Here is an 18578-nt window from a genome sequence, read left to right as displayed (position 1 = left end):
TAGAGCTCTTGTTAAGGTTAGAGACTACGCTTCATGTTGCCATGTGACCGTTCCCGCTGACAACTTGACTTCCAGTTCCCGTACAAATTTATTGACGTTTAAGAAAATGTAAATAAAGAGCATGTAGTATTTAAATATGAACTTTAACTAACTAAACAAGGGAATTAAGTGAAAAAGAACCATGGCTGAAAAGAAATTTGGCGGTGCACCATTTGGAACACAGACTGCAAGGTTAACAATTTAAGTTTGCTAACTTTTTTTTGTCCATATGATTTAAGTTTTCACCCTTCAGACTGACTGGAGGATGATGTTTTTGCTATTGTCATGCTATGCGTTGTACTGTATCAAACTTCTTTATTCTGCAGCAACAATTATAATGAATTGTTCCCCGGTGGTTTTAATCAGTTGTCTTTCATGTCTTTCTTTTACTTTTATTATACTACTGAGTTAGAATTGTCTAAACCAAATACACCTTATCGCTATTTGTCTGCCATTACTGAATATCGCACAGGTTCCCATAAAATGTTGACATCATAAAACAACAAAATATCTGATGCACAATGGAAAAGTGTTTGTTGCATAGGCCGAAAGTTCAAGCGGCTAGGTCAGTAGGAATTAGGGATAAGGTGTATAATACACTTATTGCTATTCCCGTCTGACCTGAGAATCTTTACCGCTTGAACAATTGACGTCATAGAACAATAACTTTTTCATAGTGGTGTCAGATATTTTGTATTTTGATGTCAAAATTTTACGGAAACCTGTGTGATGTCCAGTACTTGCTGACAAATAATGAGAAGGTAATAAATAATAATAAATAAGCTTTATTTAGAGTTGGCATGGTATATAAAACATAGACAAACATAAGCTCTAATGAGCTTTTAACCGACATAAAAGGTGTATGATAGTCCGAAATTACTCTGACGTCCAACGTCTATTTTGCCAGAAAAGCTGGGGCTGTGGGACGTCAGAGCTCATCCCTTATTAAAAAGTGAATATTTGCCCATCCAAAATATATGTGCTGCTTCGTCGCTTCTGGTGCCAACGGATGGCCTTGGAATTATAAAAAATGGGGCAGCAATTTGTTCATTTTTCATTTATTTCTTCATTTATGTGTATTATAGCCAAGTTGCACCGAAAAATAAATAAGATAGCCTTGAAATACATGATAATTTATTAAAGAACTTAGTTCTGGCTGTTTGAACTTGGTTTGAACTACATGTACAATGTACATGATGAATCCTCATATTACCGTATGGCATCACAGTTTCCATTTAAAAAGCATTCTTATTACAAATACACATGATCTGACCATAAAACAAGATAAAGACGTTTCCAATTTTCATTCCATGACAAAATGTCCAGTTTGAACTGTGGTTGTGTTGGGAAGCATGTCATTATTAGGACATTGTGACATGAATTTGATTCGACAAGTTAAATTATTCTGGCTAAAAGTACAAATTGGAGAATCAAGTATCAAAATGGGTAGTTCAAATAATTATGCTCGATGAAGTCGTGAAAGAAATGCAATTTTAATCTTTGGAAGGCCTCACAGCATAATTAGAATAGCCTTTCAAGATATCATACAAAAATGTAATTATTATGATTAAGTAGTGGATACAAATGGTAGAAGACCTGATCATTACCTTGAAGGATTTTTAATACAGTTATTATTCATTTTCTATTTGAAATTTTTTCTTCCTATATACCTAGTAGCTACATGTACTAGTCAGACTCTGCAATTGAGTGTAATTGACTTGGTCACATCTTTGAAAGAAGGCCACTTAGCTTCTTTGGCCAAAATTTTTCTTTTTAACGAACTATTTAAATGGAATTTGAATTCATATTATTTATATGGCAATGATAAAATGTAACTTACAATGTATGTAAAACATGTACATGTTTTTATATGTTGTGATGTTATGCTATTGTTTCAGAAAAAGGGAGAAGGTTTGGGCCCATTAAAACGTTTAATCCCGCTGCAAATGTTTGCACCTGTCCTAAGTCAGGAATCTGATGTACAGTAGTTGTCGTTTGTTTATGTAATATATACGTGTTTCTCGTTTCTCGTTTTGTTTATATAGATTAGACCGTTGGTTTTCCCGTTTGAATGGTTTTACACTAGTAATTTTGGGGCCCTTTATAGCTTGTTGTTCGGTGTGAGCCAAGGCTCCGTGTTGAAGGCCGTACTTTAACCTATAATGGTTTAATTTTTAAATTGTTATTTGGATGGAGAGTTGTCTCATTGGCACTCACACCACATCTTCCTATATCTACATGTATATATCAAGACAGGGACTTTCATTTTGCTTTAAAAGAACAAAAAATTGAAAAATTTTCTTCTAAATCTATACTGGAACAATTACAATTTCACCAAATCATGATGAATTTCTTTCATTTGCAATATTTATTTATTTAAAGAACCTTCAGGTTTTTATGGCCATACTAGGGGCATTATTTTTTTTGGTCTGTGCATCCTTTCATTCATTCTTCAGTCCTTCTGTCTGTCCCGCTTTTGGTTAAAGTTTTTGATGAAGTTGAAGTCCAATCAACTGGAAACTTAGAGTTTTGACACCAATTTCATAATCCATAGAGTGGGGCATCTGTGTACTACCGGTACATGTATGGACACATTCTTTTTTTTAATGAGAATAAAGGAAGTTATTTAATAAATGATCATATTGCGTCAATTTGCAAATGTTATAAATACATAAATTAATTTATTATGATTATTTATAAAAAAAAGAAGATGTGGTAAACAGTGGTATGATTTCCAATGTGACAACTCTCCACAAGAGACCTAAATGACACAGAAATTAACAGCTATATGTACATTTGTAAGTCAATAAACCGCTTTCAACAATGAGCAAAGCCAATATTGCACAGTCGGCTTTAAAAGGCCCCGACTTGGCACTGTACATGTAAAACAATTCAAATGAGAAAACTAATGGCCTAACTATGGTTACTTATTAATTTTTGAAATCATTTACATTGTATCCATGTACCTTTTTGTAAATATTATGTTTAGCTTAATTTCTAATGTAAAAGAATAAAGTTTTCTCATATAAAAGTTGGTTAACATACTTTTAAAAACTAATTATTTTACGTTACATGTATTTTATTTCAGTCTTTTTTTAGCTCACCTGTCCCGAAGGGACAAGTGAGCTTATGCCATCACTTGGCGTCCGTCGTCGCCGTCGTCTGTCGTCGTCCGTCGTCGTAAACTATTTCAAGAATCTTCTCCTCTGAAACTACTGAGCCAAATACTTTCAAACTTTAACTGAATGTTCCTTAGGGTATCTAATTTATAAATTGTATCCGAAGTTATGATCTATCAACAAACATGGTCGCCATTGCTTAAAATAGAACATAGGGGTCAAATGCAGTTTTTGGCTTATAACTCAAAAACCAAAGCATTTAAAGCAAATCTGACATGGGGGTAATAATGTTTATCAGGTCAAGATCTATCTGCTCTGAAATTTTCAGATGAATCAGACAACCCGTTGTTGGGTTGCTGCCCCTGAATTGGTAATTTTAAGGAAATTTTGCTGTTTATGGTTATTATCTTGAATATTATTATAGATAGAGATAAACTGTAAACAGGAATAATGTTCAGCAAAGTAAGATTTACAAATAAGTCAACATGACGGAAATGGTCAGTTGACCCCTTTAGGAGTTATTGCCCTTTATAGTCAATTTTTAACCATTTTTCGTAAATCTTAGTAATCTTTTACAAAAATCTTCTCCTCTGAAACTACTGGGCCAAATACTTCCAAACTTTAACTGAATGTTCCTTAGGGTATCTAGTTTGTAAATTGTATCTGAAGTTGTGATCTATCAACAAACATGGTTGCCATTGCTAAAAATAGAACATAGCGGTCAAATGCAGTTTTTGGCTTATAACTCGAAAACCAAAGCATTTTGAGCAAATCTGACATGGGATAATATTGTTTATCAGGTCAAGATCTATCTGCCCTGAAATTTTCAGATGAATCAGACAACCTGTTGTTGGGTTGCTGCCCCTGAATTGATAATTTTAAGGAAATTTTGCTGTTTTGTTTATTTTCTTGAATATAATTATAGATAGAAATAAACTGTAAACAGCAATAATGTTCAGCAAAGTAAGATCTTCAATTTAGTCGATTTGACCAAAATTGTTAATTGACCCCTTAAGGAGTTATTGCCCTTTAAAGACTTTTTTCACAATTTGTTCATCATGTTGACTTACTTTAAAAAATCTTCTCCTTTGAAACTGCTGTATCAATTTCAGCCAAACTTAGGCTAAATGAGTTTCAGAGTATCTAGTATAAATCTTATATTTTATTTCCTTGTATGTCAAGAAACATAGCTCTTATGGCTAAAATAGAACATAGGAGAAAATGATTATTTTTTTTGGCTTTTGAAGAAAATAGGACGATCCAAAAAACATTTAAATAAATTGAAAAGCCAAAATAATCAGTGATGAGAGATTTAACCAAAAGAATTAAGGTGAGCGATTCAGGCTCTTGAGAGCCCCTTGTTTAATGAATCAGATTAATGATAAGAAGAATTAATTGATAGGCAGATTTGAAATATATAACAGGTGTTTTAAATTGCAATGTTTGATACATTTTGTACATTTATGTCTTATAATTTACCCATTGACATCTATTTAATGATTATCAAATTTCTATTATAACACACATTTAGTTAAAGATCTATGTGTTATAAAAGAAGTATGCCAAAGGTGGTAATTTAATCCTGTAATTTAATGAATTTAAAGTTTATAAATTGTAAATTTTGAAATAGTCTTCTTTTGTTAATTCTTTTACCATGTTTACATTGTGCATTATTTTAAATCCATAGAAAAAAAAAATATTTTGTAATTTCACAGTTTTTTCACGTTTCACAGATTTAAATGCTTAACTTATTAATGAAATTGAGAATTGAAATGAGGAATATGTCAAGACACAACATCCCAAACATTGAGCAGAAAAGAGCTGAATGCCACCAATAGGTCCTCAATACAGCAAGAAAATTCAGCAGGCCTTTAAACAAAAATGTGTAGGTCACTATATACATTGGTGTCAGATAAGTGTATTTTACACCTTTCCCTATTTCATACAAAACTTTTTTGTTGTGTATGGTTTGTATTGACACAGTTATTACAGTTTTAAATGAGTCAATTACTAAGTTTTATATTTTGATGCAGTATACATTTTCACTGAAAGCATATGGTCATCACATTTAAGCTTTCTTAATTTCTTTTTGAATTGATTCAGATTTGACGTGTCTGGTGTTCATCCAAAAAGTAAATATCCTGGAACCTTTACAGAAATTGCATATGATAAATATTCTACAGATGAACTTGTGAGTACTTTATTGTAGAAATGGAAAATACCATGTATTCAGTACTTACTGATAACTATAAAGCAAAAAGATATAAATATAAGATACATATTTTACTACATGTATAATACCACTTTCCTGAATACTACATCTCTGGAAATATTAAAGACAAGGTAAATCTATTTAAGCTTAATCTTGCTCATTTTGAATGTACATGTATCACAGAGAAACTAATGGTAAAATGCTGGTTTTGAACGAAATGTGTGAGACAGCATCAATGTTAACCTTGGTTGTTTTTTTTATGCCAAAAAATGAAGATATTTCTTGTCTTTGATTTAGAAACAAATAAAGAAAGGTTGGAATTCATACATTAATAAGAATTTAATTTGTTTTAGAAAAATATTAGGTGTAATTAAATGTATATAATACAGAATATTTGTAAATTTGTTGTCTACAATTGTCTTTTAAAAATTACTGTTTTTTTTTTAGAAAAGAAAGCTTGGGCCTGGAGCTTACGATGTCAGCCATGGTGGGTTTAGTAAAAAGTCTGTTGAATTACGAGCAGACGGACCTGGGTGGTCTAGACAGTATGAAGTAGAAAAATTAGCTGCATTACCTCACCTCCTTAATAAAGATCAATGGGAAATGAAGAGGATGCTGGTAAGTTATGGTATTTTGGAAAAATAAATCTGACTTGTTCAGAATCTACAGGACTATGGGTAATCTCACTGTTTGTACACCAAAATGAAAATAACATTACATCATTGGTTGAATTTTCATTGTTAAGTATGTTTTAAACCAATCACAACATTCTGGTGTTAGCTTTTAAAAATGTTACCCAGAATGCATAAGATTTTGATACAGGGAATTGTAGTGTCTAGCACCTTTGATTGATGGTAGAATTTGGATGTTGAGGACAATCCAATGAGATACGGTGTTGATAACTAGTTTCTTGTAATTTAATGTCCTTTTCCTTAGTCTTGAATGATTTATTGTCTTATAAATGAGCATCTATCATGTCTATATACATGTAGATTCACCATGGCCATATGACTTTTTTTTCAAAGTTACATTTTTTACTGCATAGTAACTAAATTTGTAATATGGTTTAGATGTGTTAAATGATCAAACATGTATCACATCAAATGACATGCCTGTTAAAAATGAATAATAAATAATCTTTTATTCTTAACATTGACAGTCTAGACGTACCCAAATTTTATTTACTCCATATACATGTATATTTACTTTCTCCTTGGGTAGTAATAACATTGATAAACTCAAGTGGATTTTAAAGTATTATGATTTTATTGATTCATGGAAGATAGATATATATTTGTATTTAACTTTAAGTGGACGTTGAAAATTAAATCTGGTTTTTATTTCAAGTAAATAAAAGGAATAAAAAGAAATAAATTGAAAGTATACAAAAAAAGGAAACATTTTAATTGTACCCACGTGCACCCAACCTGTGAAAGAAGCTTTCTTATTAAAACATAAATGTACAACCTGATGAAAACTATTTTTGTAAGCTTTTATTTAAATCCCGTACTGTTGATTTTAAAGTACTTAATCTCTAAGTAAATTTCATTATATATCTTTTAATAACTTTTATTGATTTTAGAGATCTTTACCTTGAAAGTATCACAATTTTTTATTTTGGTACATTGTATTTATAATGATTCTAGAGCATGTAGAATGAAGGTTTTTACCTCATGATTTTGTAGACAGTATGAGTAATTTAAACAAGAGGCCTCTGTCGACTTATATGTTGTTGGGCAGACCAAACTTGAAACTACATTGGTTTGCCCAAACCCTACTCAAAAGTAGAGACAACGGATATAGGAAGATGTGGTATGAGTGCGAATAAGACAACTCTCCATCAAAATAACAATTTATAAAAGTAAAGCATTATCATGATTATAGGTCAATGTATTGCCTCCAACACAGAGCCTTGGCTCACACCAAACAACAAGCTATAAAGGGCCCAAAAATTACTAGTGTAAAACCATTCAAAAGGGAAAACCAATGGTCTAATCTATATAAAAAAAAACCGAGAAACATGTACATGTATAAATTACATAAACAAACAACAACTACTGTACTTCAGATTCCTATGGTATGTATAGCCATAGTCATTTTCTTTTTTTTCAGCAAAAAGAAATTAAAGTGTCAGATGTGTTTTAGTTTTTATGTCTATCTGAGTAAAAACTTTATATACATGTATTGTCATGCTCAGCTTATGCCATTTAGTTTATAAGAAGGCAAACATTTCCATACTGCTATTGATTTGTCAGAAACTTATATAAGTTAGTGATATGCTTTTGCTCTCTGGTTTTCTCCACCATTACAATTTTTAGACTCATGTCTTTTTTAATGAGGAGCAACAGTTTTTGGCAGAAAGGTCGTTGTTTTCTCCTAGTACCATCTTTTTCTCCACCAATTAAGCCTAGGCACCATGATACATTGCACTTACAAGTATTTCGAAAGATTGAAAACTGAATAATGTATTAAATATTACAATACAACAGATACATCAATCAATAATAGTTATTTAGTTTGTATTGATCTACAAAGCTTTTAACAGTATTTGATTAATATGACAGGTTGTTAGCTAATAAAACATTTATACCTCTTTAATGATGTACGTTGTTAGCTAATTAAACATTTATGTGGTTTCATGTAGCCTGATGTAGAGTGATTGATTTATTTATTTAAAATTAAGACTTGGGTATTTCTTTGTAGAAAAAGTTTACATAGAAATATAAATATTTCATTACAAATGTACATAGGAGACAATAATTGTCTCATTGATATAATAATACCGGTACGTTTCAAAATTTAAAAAAATAATCTTATAAGCTGATTTTGATGAACTTGAAGGGCCTTGGTGGAACCATAATAATATATTTCAGGTTATAACATACAATAACTTGAATTTTTATACCCTTTCATTGTATTGAAAATTTTTGTAACAACCAGAATACCATCATATTTACTGCAATGTTCTACAAGTACTTGTATTATAAATCAACCTTTTTGTTATCAATCCTTCATCTTGACATATATTGTATTTAAATCTTTTTTATCTTACCTCAGGTTTAAAATTACAAATGTAAAGGGTTAGATTGATGTAGATATACCACAGTGTTATTTAAAGTTACAGAATTCAATTAGAAACAAATTTTGAACTGTCCAACATACTGTAAATTCAGAAATTATTGCGTGCATTTATTATTGCGATTTTGTCATTTTAGACTTAAATGTGATTTTAATTTTTACAATTTTTGAGAAAAATCCTGTTTAAATCATAAAATATTTCAAAATGCGAGTTTGAATTATTGCTCTAACAACTCTGTCGCATTTTAAGCAATAATAAAAACCTGGCAATAATTTCTGAATTTACAGTAGTGTGATCTAGATTTCATGGTTCATGAGATTTGATTTTATGTTAGACCAGTATCACAATATTGAATCAGGAGGGAATTCCAACACAAGTGTTTAATGGCAACATAACTGAGGGCTAATGAGGCGATTGCCCCTCCAATTTGAAAATTTAAGGAGTTTTTATTTGTCCCTACACACTTTAATAGTCAAATTTTGAAGTTTGTGAAATAAAGTTGAAATACAAAATGTTGTATCTTAATCATAGTCTAATTATATAAAAAAAAGAATTAAGGATGATACTTAGACGCACATCTTGTTTAAATTCCTTACCCCCGTTGCAGAATCTATAAGTATATGACACATACTATCACATTGATAATTTGCTGTTGTTTGTAATGTATGCAATAACAAAGAGATTTTGAATGATTTTTCAAGAAGGATATAAATTTGTAATCTTTTGTTTGAAATAGGTGAGGAAACTGGGTCCAGGTTCATATGATATAAAGGATTTTGTTGAGGCATCAGATGAAAAACCAAGAAGTAAATTTGGAATATGCCAAACTCTTTCACAGAGATTCAGAGAAAAAACTGTTGTAAGTATGACTATTGGATATGAGAGTAAAACAATATATAGAAGTGGAATTGTGAAAAAAGGGGGGAAGTTGATATTTTTCAGATGAAAATGTATAAAGAAAAATGGTAATGGGGAATGTGTCAAAGAGATGACAGCCCAACCTGAAAAAATGGAAAACATCCTTAGGCCACCAATGGGTCTTCAATGTAGCGAGAAATAGCATTGAAACAGTCGAATGACAAAATGATTTTGTGAATCATTTTAACAGATGCAAACACTTCCTCCATTTGTTAAAATGGTATGAGTCAAAATAAAAGCTTATGAAAACAGACCTTGTTTATTCACCACAAAGAAAACATCAATATTTTAGTGAGATATATTATTTTTACTTTTACCAGATTGACACACCAGGCCCAGGAACGTATGGTGATGGTGGTGTCCCACATGCTGCCAAGGAAGATAAAGAGCAAAAGTCAACCAGTACAATAGGAATGCTAGATGCTAAATCTTCATCAAAAAGAAACCTACCAACTGTAGTAAGTTTAAGATTCAAACAGATACAACTATCGAAAATCTGTAAAGAAGAATTTGTAAATGGGCTGTTAAAGCAATGTACAGCTTACTTTTTTTTTTAATTTGGGGGGAGGGGGAGTATTTTTGCAGTTATTATTTTAGTTTACAAAGAAGGAGAATAAAAATCCTTAAGAAATATTCTAATGGTAAAATGTTATTAGTATTTTTTTTAACTTTGAAACATTTAAAAAAATCATTTATTTTGTATATTCCAGTTTTCACTATTTGATGAAAATTTGTATTTTCATGGATACCTCAGGAATAATGAATCCACAGTATATTAGTTTTGATATATGTATATTGTTTATTTTTTTTATTATATATTATTATTTATTAACTATTATTTTAGGGGTCACAACTTGGTCCTGGTACCTATGAGTTTAAAAGTTTTGCTGATCAGACAACTGGAAAGGTGACCAGCTTACGAGGACCGTATGATCTGTTTTCTGGAGATAGAAACAAACCCATTTCAGATGGACATTTTGCTGCACCAGTATGTATATAATTTTTTTTTGTCAATTTTTATATCTTAGCACTTTCATCTTAGGCATCAAATAAACCAAAATATGACTACAACCAAAATGCCCCAATTTACAGCAGGAATGTAAAGAAAGATGAAAGAAAAAAATGTAATGCTGACATACTTTAAATAATACCTAAGCATCTATTTAAAAAAAAAAGTAGTCAAATGATGAATTATCTGTCTTATATAAGGTCAGTATAAAGAGTGGACAATTTACAAAAATAAAGAACTAGACTGTGGTTTAATGCTAATATAAATTTAGAACTATTAAAAACATAAAATAAGCACCTACAAAACAATAAAAGACAAAAAAAATAATATGGCAGTCCAATATTTTTTGATTTAAAAGACCTTCTCAGGCTTCTGTCAAAACAAGACTCAAGAGGATAAAAGAAGTGAAGTGAATTAAATGAAGCTGTGTTTAAATATTTTTTTTAATTTATTTAGAAATTAGCCAATCTTGGTCCAGGCCAATATAACCTGAGATCTTTTGCTGATGATTGGGGAACGATACACAGAAAGAGACATGGTAAATTTGGTAAAGTGGACAGAACTCCAAAAGTTCCAACAGAGAGGATATTTTGTAGTACCCTTCAGCAATGTCCTAAAGAAGAGGTAAACAATAAGAATGTTTCAGTTGATCAAATTTTGATCTTGACTGTTTAAAATGTTGATGTATTGTCAGTGATTGTCATTTTTCAATAAATAAAATGCTTTGAAATAATTTTTTGTAAATTAGTTTGTTGTATTGGTATATTGAACTTTAATTGAAATGAAAACTAAGAAAGTTTGAATTTTGTTGAAAACCACATGCATAGAAACTAGATCATTTAAAAATCAAAGAATCATTTAACTGCAGGATTTAAAAATGATTCTTTTTCATCAGCCAATTGCTTTTAGGCAGCTTTATTTAAATGGGAATAGAATGTTTAAGATGTAATTCAATAATGAAGAGTATTTTATCTTTTCTTTTCAGAATACTCCAGGTCCAGGTCGCTATGAGCCTGGTGAGCTATCTAAACCACAATCAGTTAATGCTCCAGGATTTTTGTCAACATCTAAAAGAAATGACAAACTTTCACAGAAATTCTTTACCCAAAACTTTGTAAGTACAATAATTTGTATAATTTTACTGAACATGAAAATGTGATAAATGTACAAGAATTTCATGTATTTTGCTGTAGAATATGAGTGGGGTTCTTAAATATAGGTATTTTTTCTTACCAGTGTTTATTGAGCTGTTTTGAAAATAGAGCTTCTTTAGAAATGAAGTGTATAGTGACAACTAGAACGATTTTTTGTTCCACACTTTAGAAGATGCAGTCCTGAAACAGAACTCCTTTTACAAATCCTATGCTTTTATAATGTTATGACCTATTTCTTGTCCTTGATTACTTTATGGTTTGAATGTCTTTATTTATAATTGCAAGAGATTAAAAACAACATAGAAAAAATGTCAGGCTTGCTGAAATGTTTTTTTTTCAAATCCCAATTTGTAATATAAAAAAGAAGATGTGGTATTATTGCCAATGAGACAACTATCCACAAAAAGACCAAAATGACACAAACAAAAATACAGTATAAGAAATAGATCATTAATAATGATAATTGAATAAGTAGACATCTCTCTCACAAGCAAAAAACCCTGAACTGTAAAAATATAAGGGCATGCACTACAGGCACGGGGACACATTCTACTGAATCCACACAGCAGGAGTAACAAACCCTGCAGAAAATATAAAAAAGAAGATGTGGTATGATTGCAAATGAGACAACTATTGTAAGAACTGTTAGGGTAAAATGGTGGTGCACAAAAGAATGAATTTATCTTTCTATGATTTCAGAACCCTGTGGGTCCAGGTCGTTATGATGTACAGAAGTTTGATGAAGCACAGCATCGTAATGGCACTGAAAGTGTGTTCAAATCAAAAACAGGAAAATTGTCTCTAGCTATGGATAAATTCCTTCAGTAAGTATCATAAAGTTTGAATATTAAAAAAAATCTTGCATTATTAAAAGCAATTCTTGAGTTCTTATGTGTGAATTTGGTGTTCACTTAGATCAATGAATTTTTAAGCCATAAAACACATTTGAAACCAACTGTGGATTATTTTAAGAACCAAAGCAAACATTAAATGGCATGTTTCAATCAACATTTCAGACTGAATCATTCCTGATTTTACTCCTGGTAAACTTTTAAAGAAATGTCATCTTATACTATCCTTGATATAAGATTGAAAACTGAGATTGATTTTGAATTCCGTTAGAACTCATTAAAAGTTGATCCAACTAAAAGTCTGATGCCCTTTAAAGCTTAACAATCTAAGGAATCAGTATTAAATCTCTATAAGTCAGTCAAAATTGAGGCATTTTGTTTGCAGGACACACAAACCGAAGAGTGGTAAAAACAAAAGAAAATCCAGGAAAAAATCATTTTGAATTAATGTTTATTTGTTTAAACTTAATTGATGTTCATTATGATAATTTATATTGTTTTTAATAATAAAGATGTATTTATTTCTTGTTTTTTGTTTTGTTTCTCTGTTTTGGGTTGTTTTTTTAGTGCATCAATGATTTTGTAGAGTACGACTAAACACCTATGGTTGGAGAAAAACAAGTATAAACCAATATCAACCTGTATAAATTAAAAGTCTAACAACACTTGCTGAAAATGTTTTCCCAGCTTGCATAGTTCAATAATGGCTGCACTTCATAATTCTGATTTTAATTTGATGGTTAAAGGATTAAAGAAATAAAGGACACTGATTAACTAATTGTTTAACATGGGGGGGGGGGGGGAATCATTGAATAAAGTGGCCAAATTTCAATTGTTTTGCTTTGAATTTGTTTGCTTTCTTAAAATAACTGTCAATGTTTCATTCACAGAGAAAGAGTAAGAGCTAAAGATGTTAGATTAGAGGACAGAGTCTTCCTTGTACCACCTGAAAAACCAGAAAGTTACATGAAAAGGACTAAAACTCAAATGAACTATAACCCTAGAGGAGACTATGCGTCCCAGCGAGCCGTTACAGTAATATAACCTGCACCAACCAACCCACTGCTTGTCAACACTCCACACTGTTTTATGTTTAATTTTTTGTTACATTTTTGTGACATAATTGTAAACAATCAATAATATGTGTTTTACCATGTAAAAATCCATTATATCATATCATGATTTGAAAATGATTTTAATTAAGCAAATAATGTACACAAATTTTTCACAGAACTTACATTTTTAAGCTAATCACCATTGCTAGTGACTTAAAATTAAAAAAATTCAAAACATTTCCACAATATTTGTTCATTCATTTGAACCCAATAAGTCTAGCAGCTTCACATTTAGCTGCGTGACATTATTCAGTATTTAGAAAGAATTCAAATTTGGTATTGCAAATTTCTTAGTTCTTATTGTTTATGTTTGTCATCTTTCAAAAGATGAGGAAAAAATCTTTCATCCAGAATGAATGTTTACAGTTTGTTTTTTATTAGTTGTGTACAAGAATATCTTAGTAGTTCTGTGTGGTGGTGTTATTTTCATTAGACAATTTTTAGTTTGTGTGATTGTGTTATAAAGAGTGCGATATCCACCCTTTCATTTCGGTGATTTAAAATAATCCAAGTTCTATTCCTGTTTTATTACAGTTTCTTGTTTATTTCCCTGTTTTACCCTTTTGAATTTACCCTAAAGACCAGTTTATTGTTACATTTCCTAATTTGTTTATTTCTTTGATTTAATTTATTTGTTCTGCATAAATATTTCAAAATAAAGGTTTCTACATTTTCAGGCAAGTTAAAACAGTTTACTAGTTAAAAAGTATGATAGGTGTATTTAATATTGTTATTGTGGAAGAGAAAAACTTGAGAAAAAACATATAAAAGCACAAAACTTTTTTTGTTTGTCACAAGAAATTCTAAAAAGACTTCCATTTGTTTCAATCACAAGAAAGAGAAGGGTCCTAGTTAAAAACATAAATCTTTTAACCAGTTTTAACCAGTTTTAAAGTTTGATCTCCCATTGTCTGTATTTGCAGGCAACTAAAACTATTGATGCTTCTGATGGGTCTTAATAGTTAGTGCCTCTCTTTGGATTTAAAGTTTTTGAATCTGAAGAAAATAAATCTTAGGAACAACATATTTGAAAAATTATATCATGTCCAATTGTACCGTTTTGTTATATATACTTAAAAAACTTGAATTTTTTTTAAAATTGCAAACAAGGATAAGCATTAATCCCATTCAGTTTACTATCATAAAAAAGGTATTCTTTTTAGGTACCCATAAAACAATAAACAATAAATGGTATTGTCGTATTCTTTAAACAAATACTTTTACTGCAACATGAGTACTGTAATATAATTTTATTTGAGAAACTAATTTTGTATGCATGCACTTATTTACTTACATATACAATGAAATATGGTTTTTAATTTTAATATTATTTCATATTGTTATAACATATAATGTTATTTGTGTTTCTATAATTTTATTTGTTGGTCCCATAGGTGACAACTTTTCTGAGAGAAGAAGTGCTCCACACTTGTCGTTTATAAAGGGTGAAAATATAAAGAGGGTTTTGATTACATCAGGAATGGTATTGAAAAATTTGGGGAAAAAGGACTCTACCTGGAAGTTAAAAAAGAGTGAACATGAAAACATAATTTTTTGACAAATGGGGGATTTTGATCCAATCCGAATTGGTATTGAAAACTTAACTGAAATATTTATATGTCCCCATGGATATCTAGAAGTTGACACCTATTTTGATTCATCAAATTTATTTGTTGTGTGATTACTTAAATGTATTATAAACCATTCAGTATTATGTAAAACATGTTTTTATTTCATTGTTTTGTTCTTTTTACCTTCATATATATATTTATATTTTAATATGCTCAAATTTATTTACTGTTTTAAATCACTTTTCTGATATTGTTGTAGTATTTTAAATCAGTATTAGAATGCACTCACACACATGGCTATAGGATATATAGTTTGATTCTAAATCCCCTCAACAAGAAGTAGAAGGAAGTACCTAATTATAACTAAATTTATTTATTTTCAGAAAAACAAGACAGCTGCATAGAAAATTTATTTTTCTGAAGACTTGGAGAAGCTTTTAACCAGTAGATAGCTTGTTTAATATGCATTTTCAAGTGCTTTGTTAATATATTGTAAGAACTTTTAAAAAGAACTAGAAAAGGGGTGCTTTTTTTGCATTTGTGTCAATTGTAGAATTGAATATTTTTGTCCAATACTGCAAAATTAATTTGATAAAATTATTTATGTGTAATTGATAAAGTTTATAAATATTTACATTTTAAGATTGAAAAAATTGCATTTGTTATAACCAACATACTTTTTTGCAATTAAGATATTATCCTGGAACACAATTTTGATTTAAGTCGAATATAAAGAAATGAACTGTACTATAAATAATGAGAAAGATTTTGTCTAGAGAAAACTATGTTATATAAATGGAGTTATGAAATCACTGCCACACATAAGTTTGGAGTTGTACAATGACATCTACTGCCTTGACTGGTTTATCATTTGCAAGTTAGTTTGCTCCTTGTTCAAATCCCAACTGCAATTTATGTTACTTTTGCTTTTTAATCTTTGTGGGTTATAATTGGATATATGCATTGTTTCATAATGAAAAAATAAACAAGTTTCACTATAACTTTAACACCATTTGGCAGTTGTGACCCCCCTTAAAAAAATATGTAAAATGGTACAATTTGTAAAAGTCTGCTTTATAGATCAATTATATAGGGGAAACTTCAGAAAACCAGGAATTAATCTGCTAACATAATGATTATTCTGTTTTTCATTCCAGTTTTTGTGAAAAAAAGGAATGTCTTCCTGTCTCATCTAATGTTTTGATTTTTGTGTTTGTACTTAAATCTCACTTCAATGGACAATGTGATATACTTTTTAATCTCCTTTTGTATGTGGCATTGTTACTGGTTATGAATTGAATATCAGTATTCTGTATGTTTTGTTTTTGAATAATATATTTTTATCATATTTGTTCCAAGATTTACAAAGAATCTTATATGTTCCATAGTATTTTGTGGACAGTATTTCAGAAGCTGTGATAGTTTTAGTTAATCTGCTGTTTTTATCTTCCATGCACAGTATTATTTGTTTATTTGTTTGCAATATGAATATATTAAGAATATATTTTTATCACTATATTTTATATTATATTGTTCTATTCCGTTGCTTTTATATCAAATGTATACAGAAGTTGTTGTTTTATAAGAATGATAAAACTTTCTTGTTAAACAAATTCTAAGTAACAGTATTACAGCTGCTTTGCTGCTTTGGATATTTTTCTGAAGTTGTTGGTTCTTTACATTTTCAGTACACTTCATAGTAACATCTTAAGTTAAGTCTTGAAATGTGTTAGATCATATCTACTTAATTGAAAGAATGACTTAAAATTTTCATTTCAATAAATTTTGAGATTTACATAAAATAAACATCACAAGATCAGTTTTATTTTAAACATATGTTGTTTTTCTTTTTCTTAAGAAAATCATTGTTTTACAGTACTGTTTTTGGTAACTACATCTCAAGAGTGGATGGAGGCAGGGTTTTGTATTAGTATAAGGTGTGTTTCTGTAGTTACTGTAACTACGACACTTTTCTTCTGGGCTGTTTTATTTGAAGGTGTAAAACTATTATATTTAAAATGGTCTTCTCTTTTGGCAACCAAAGGATGTATCATTTTCTGAAATGTAAGGATAATTTCCATAAACTGGCAAAAGCTATCAAGCAAACCACGCCAATTATCAAAGATACTTTTAAATAAATTGGCAAAATAAGCCTGCAGTGGTGGATAAGCCTCAATACTATGTCTGACCCTAAATCTGTGATTAACAGGTATCGTAAATACCGCACACTGGACGTTTACTATGTACCGCGCTTTATGTCACATCACGTCACCTTGACGTGTTACTATGCTTTTCTAATACATCTATCAAATAGTCCAAGACGTCTTTTATTTCTATCACCCACTGTATGATATTACGGTGCTGTAACTAAAAGGGAAAATGGATACAAAGATGAAAGCCGTCCGAGTGGGACACAAAGGTGCACTAAAAGTGAAATCTCAAAAATACCAAACTCTGAGTTATATTCAAAAAGAACAGTCCCCCAATGAAATGGCAAAATTAATAGCGCAAACACATCAAAGGAATAGATAACAATTGTCATATTCCTGTCTTGGTACATGCATTTCTTTTTGCCCTGAACCTGGTTTTATAGCTAGCTAAATCTTGCTTGTATGACAGTCCCTAAAAAATCCCTTATATACAACAATGTGTGATCAAAACAAATAGACATAATTGATAAAAATGTCAAATTTTGGCACAGCAGTCAACATGCAGACATGCGGAAAGTTATCCAGCATAGGTGTTATCTAACCTCATAAAAGCTTAATTTCAGAGGGTTCAAGAACTGGATCTCATACATTGTAATACTAGTATATATGCCTTATGTTCTGAAGTTTCCGTCTGTTATATGTCAATAGTCCTTGACCTCATTTCATGGTTCAGTGACTAGGTGAATTTTTATTTTCAGAATTCTTTATTCCTCTCTTATGAGTATTGAGATTGAGAGGTCCTCATCCGCGTCAGACAGTTTCCTCTTGACTTCGACCTCATTGCATTGATCAGTGAACAAGGTCAAGTTTTCGTGTGTAGGTCCATATTTCAGATACTTTAGGCAAACAATAGTTCTACTATATTTTTTGTATGGAATGATTGATAGGTGTACATATCCAACTGGTGTCAACTGACCTTGACCTTATTTTCATGGTTAAGTTGTTGTTTAAGTCCGTTTTTCTAAAACTTTTGGCAATAGGCTAACTATATTTTGGTGTCTATTTGTTTTGTTCACAATTAGTTGTCAATATAGTAGAAATTTATGCGATTGTCATATAAGTGAGAGGTTTACCTAGCTTTAAAATCAAATTTTACCTTAAAATTCTGTAACAAGTAAGTAATATGACAGTTGTCCATTCTTTTGTTGTGTTTGAGATTTTGATTTTGCCATTTTGTTAGGGACTATCCGTTTTGAATTTTCCTCGGAGTTTAGTATTTTTGTGACTTTACTTTTAAAGTTAGGTTTTGTGTTTTGGTTGTCTCTCTTTCTTTTACTAAGTACTGATTGCAATAGATCAAC

The 18578-nt window shown here is 30.4% G+C and overlaps 1 protein-coding gene across 2 annotated transcripts; it reads left to right on the top strand.

Annotated features, from left to right (window-relative positions):
- The first annotated feature begins 22 nt into the window (after positions 1–22).
- On the top strand, positions 23–16769 carry LOC134681285 (ciliary microtubule-associated protein 2-like). 2 transcript variants are annotated; one of them, XM_063540850.1, is made up of 11 exons: positions 176–231; positions 5262–5349; positions 5818–5988; positions 9186–9308; positions 9688–9825; positions 10212–10355; positions 10833–11000; positions 11362–11490; positions 12230–12354; positions 13272–13416; positions 15451–16769. In XM_063540850.1, the coding sequence occupies exons 1-11, from the start codon at positions 182–184 to the stop codon at positions 15469–15471; spliced, it is 1302 nt and encodes a 433-aa protein (XP_063396920.1). In that variant the 5' UTR covers positions 176–181; the 3' UTR covers positions 15472–16769. The 2 variants fall into 2 exon arrangements, with proteins under 2 accessions (XP_063396910.1, XP_063396920.1); XM_063540840.1 differs by lacking the exons at positions 13272–13416; positions 15451–16769 and adding an exon at positions 12767–12904 and having other exon boundaries at positions 23–231.
- The last annotated feature ends 1809 nt before the right edge of the window (positions 16770–18578 follow it).

This window comes from Mytilus trossulus, chromosome 1 (assembly GCF_036588685.1).
Source record: "Mytilus trossulus isolate FHL-02 chromosome 1, PNRI_Mtr1.1.1.hap1, whole genome shotgun sequence".
Taxonomy (NCBI): Eukaryota; Metazoa; Mollusca; class Bivalvia; order Mytilida; family Mytilidae; genus Mytilus; species Mytilus trossulus.
This window is presented reverse-complemented; position numbering and strand designations above follow the sequence as displayed.

Bases quoted from the DNA above. Each gene is read 5' to 3' on its own strand.
- LOC134681285 (XM_063540850.1), top strand. From the start codon at position 182: ATGGCTGAAAAGAAATTTGGCGGTGCACCATTTGGAACACAGACTGCA. The intron at 5,989-9,185 runs GTAAGTTATGGT...TGTTTGAAATAG, and splicing joins GGGAAATGAAGAGGATGCTG to GTGAGGAAACTGGGTCCAGG. The intron at 13,417-15,450 runs GTAATATAACCT...ATTTATTTTCAG, and splicing joins CGTCCCAGCGAGCCGTTACA to AAAAACAAGACAGCTGCATA.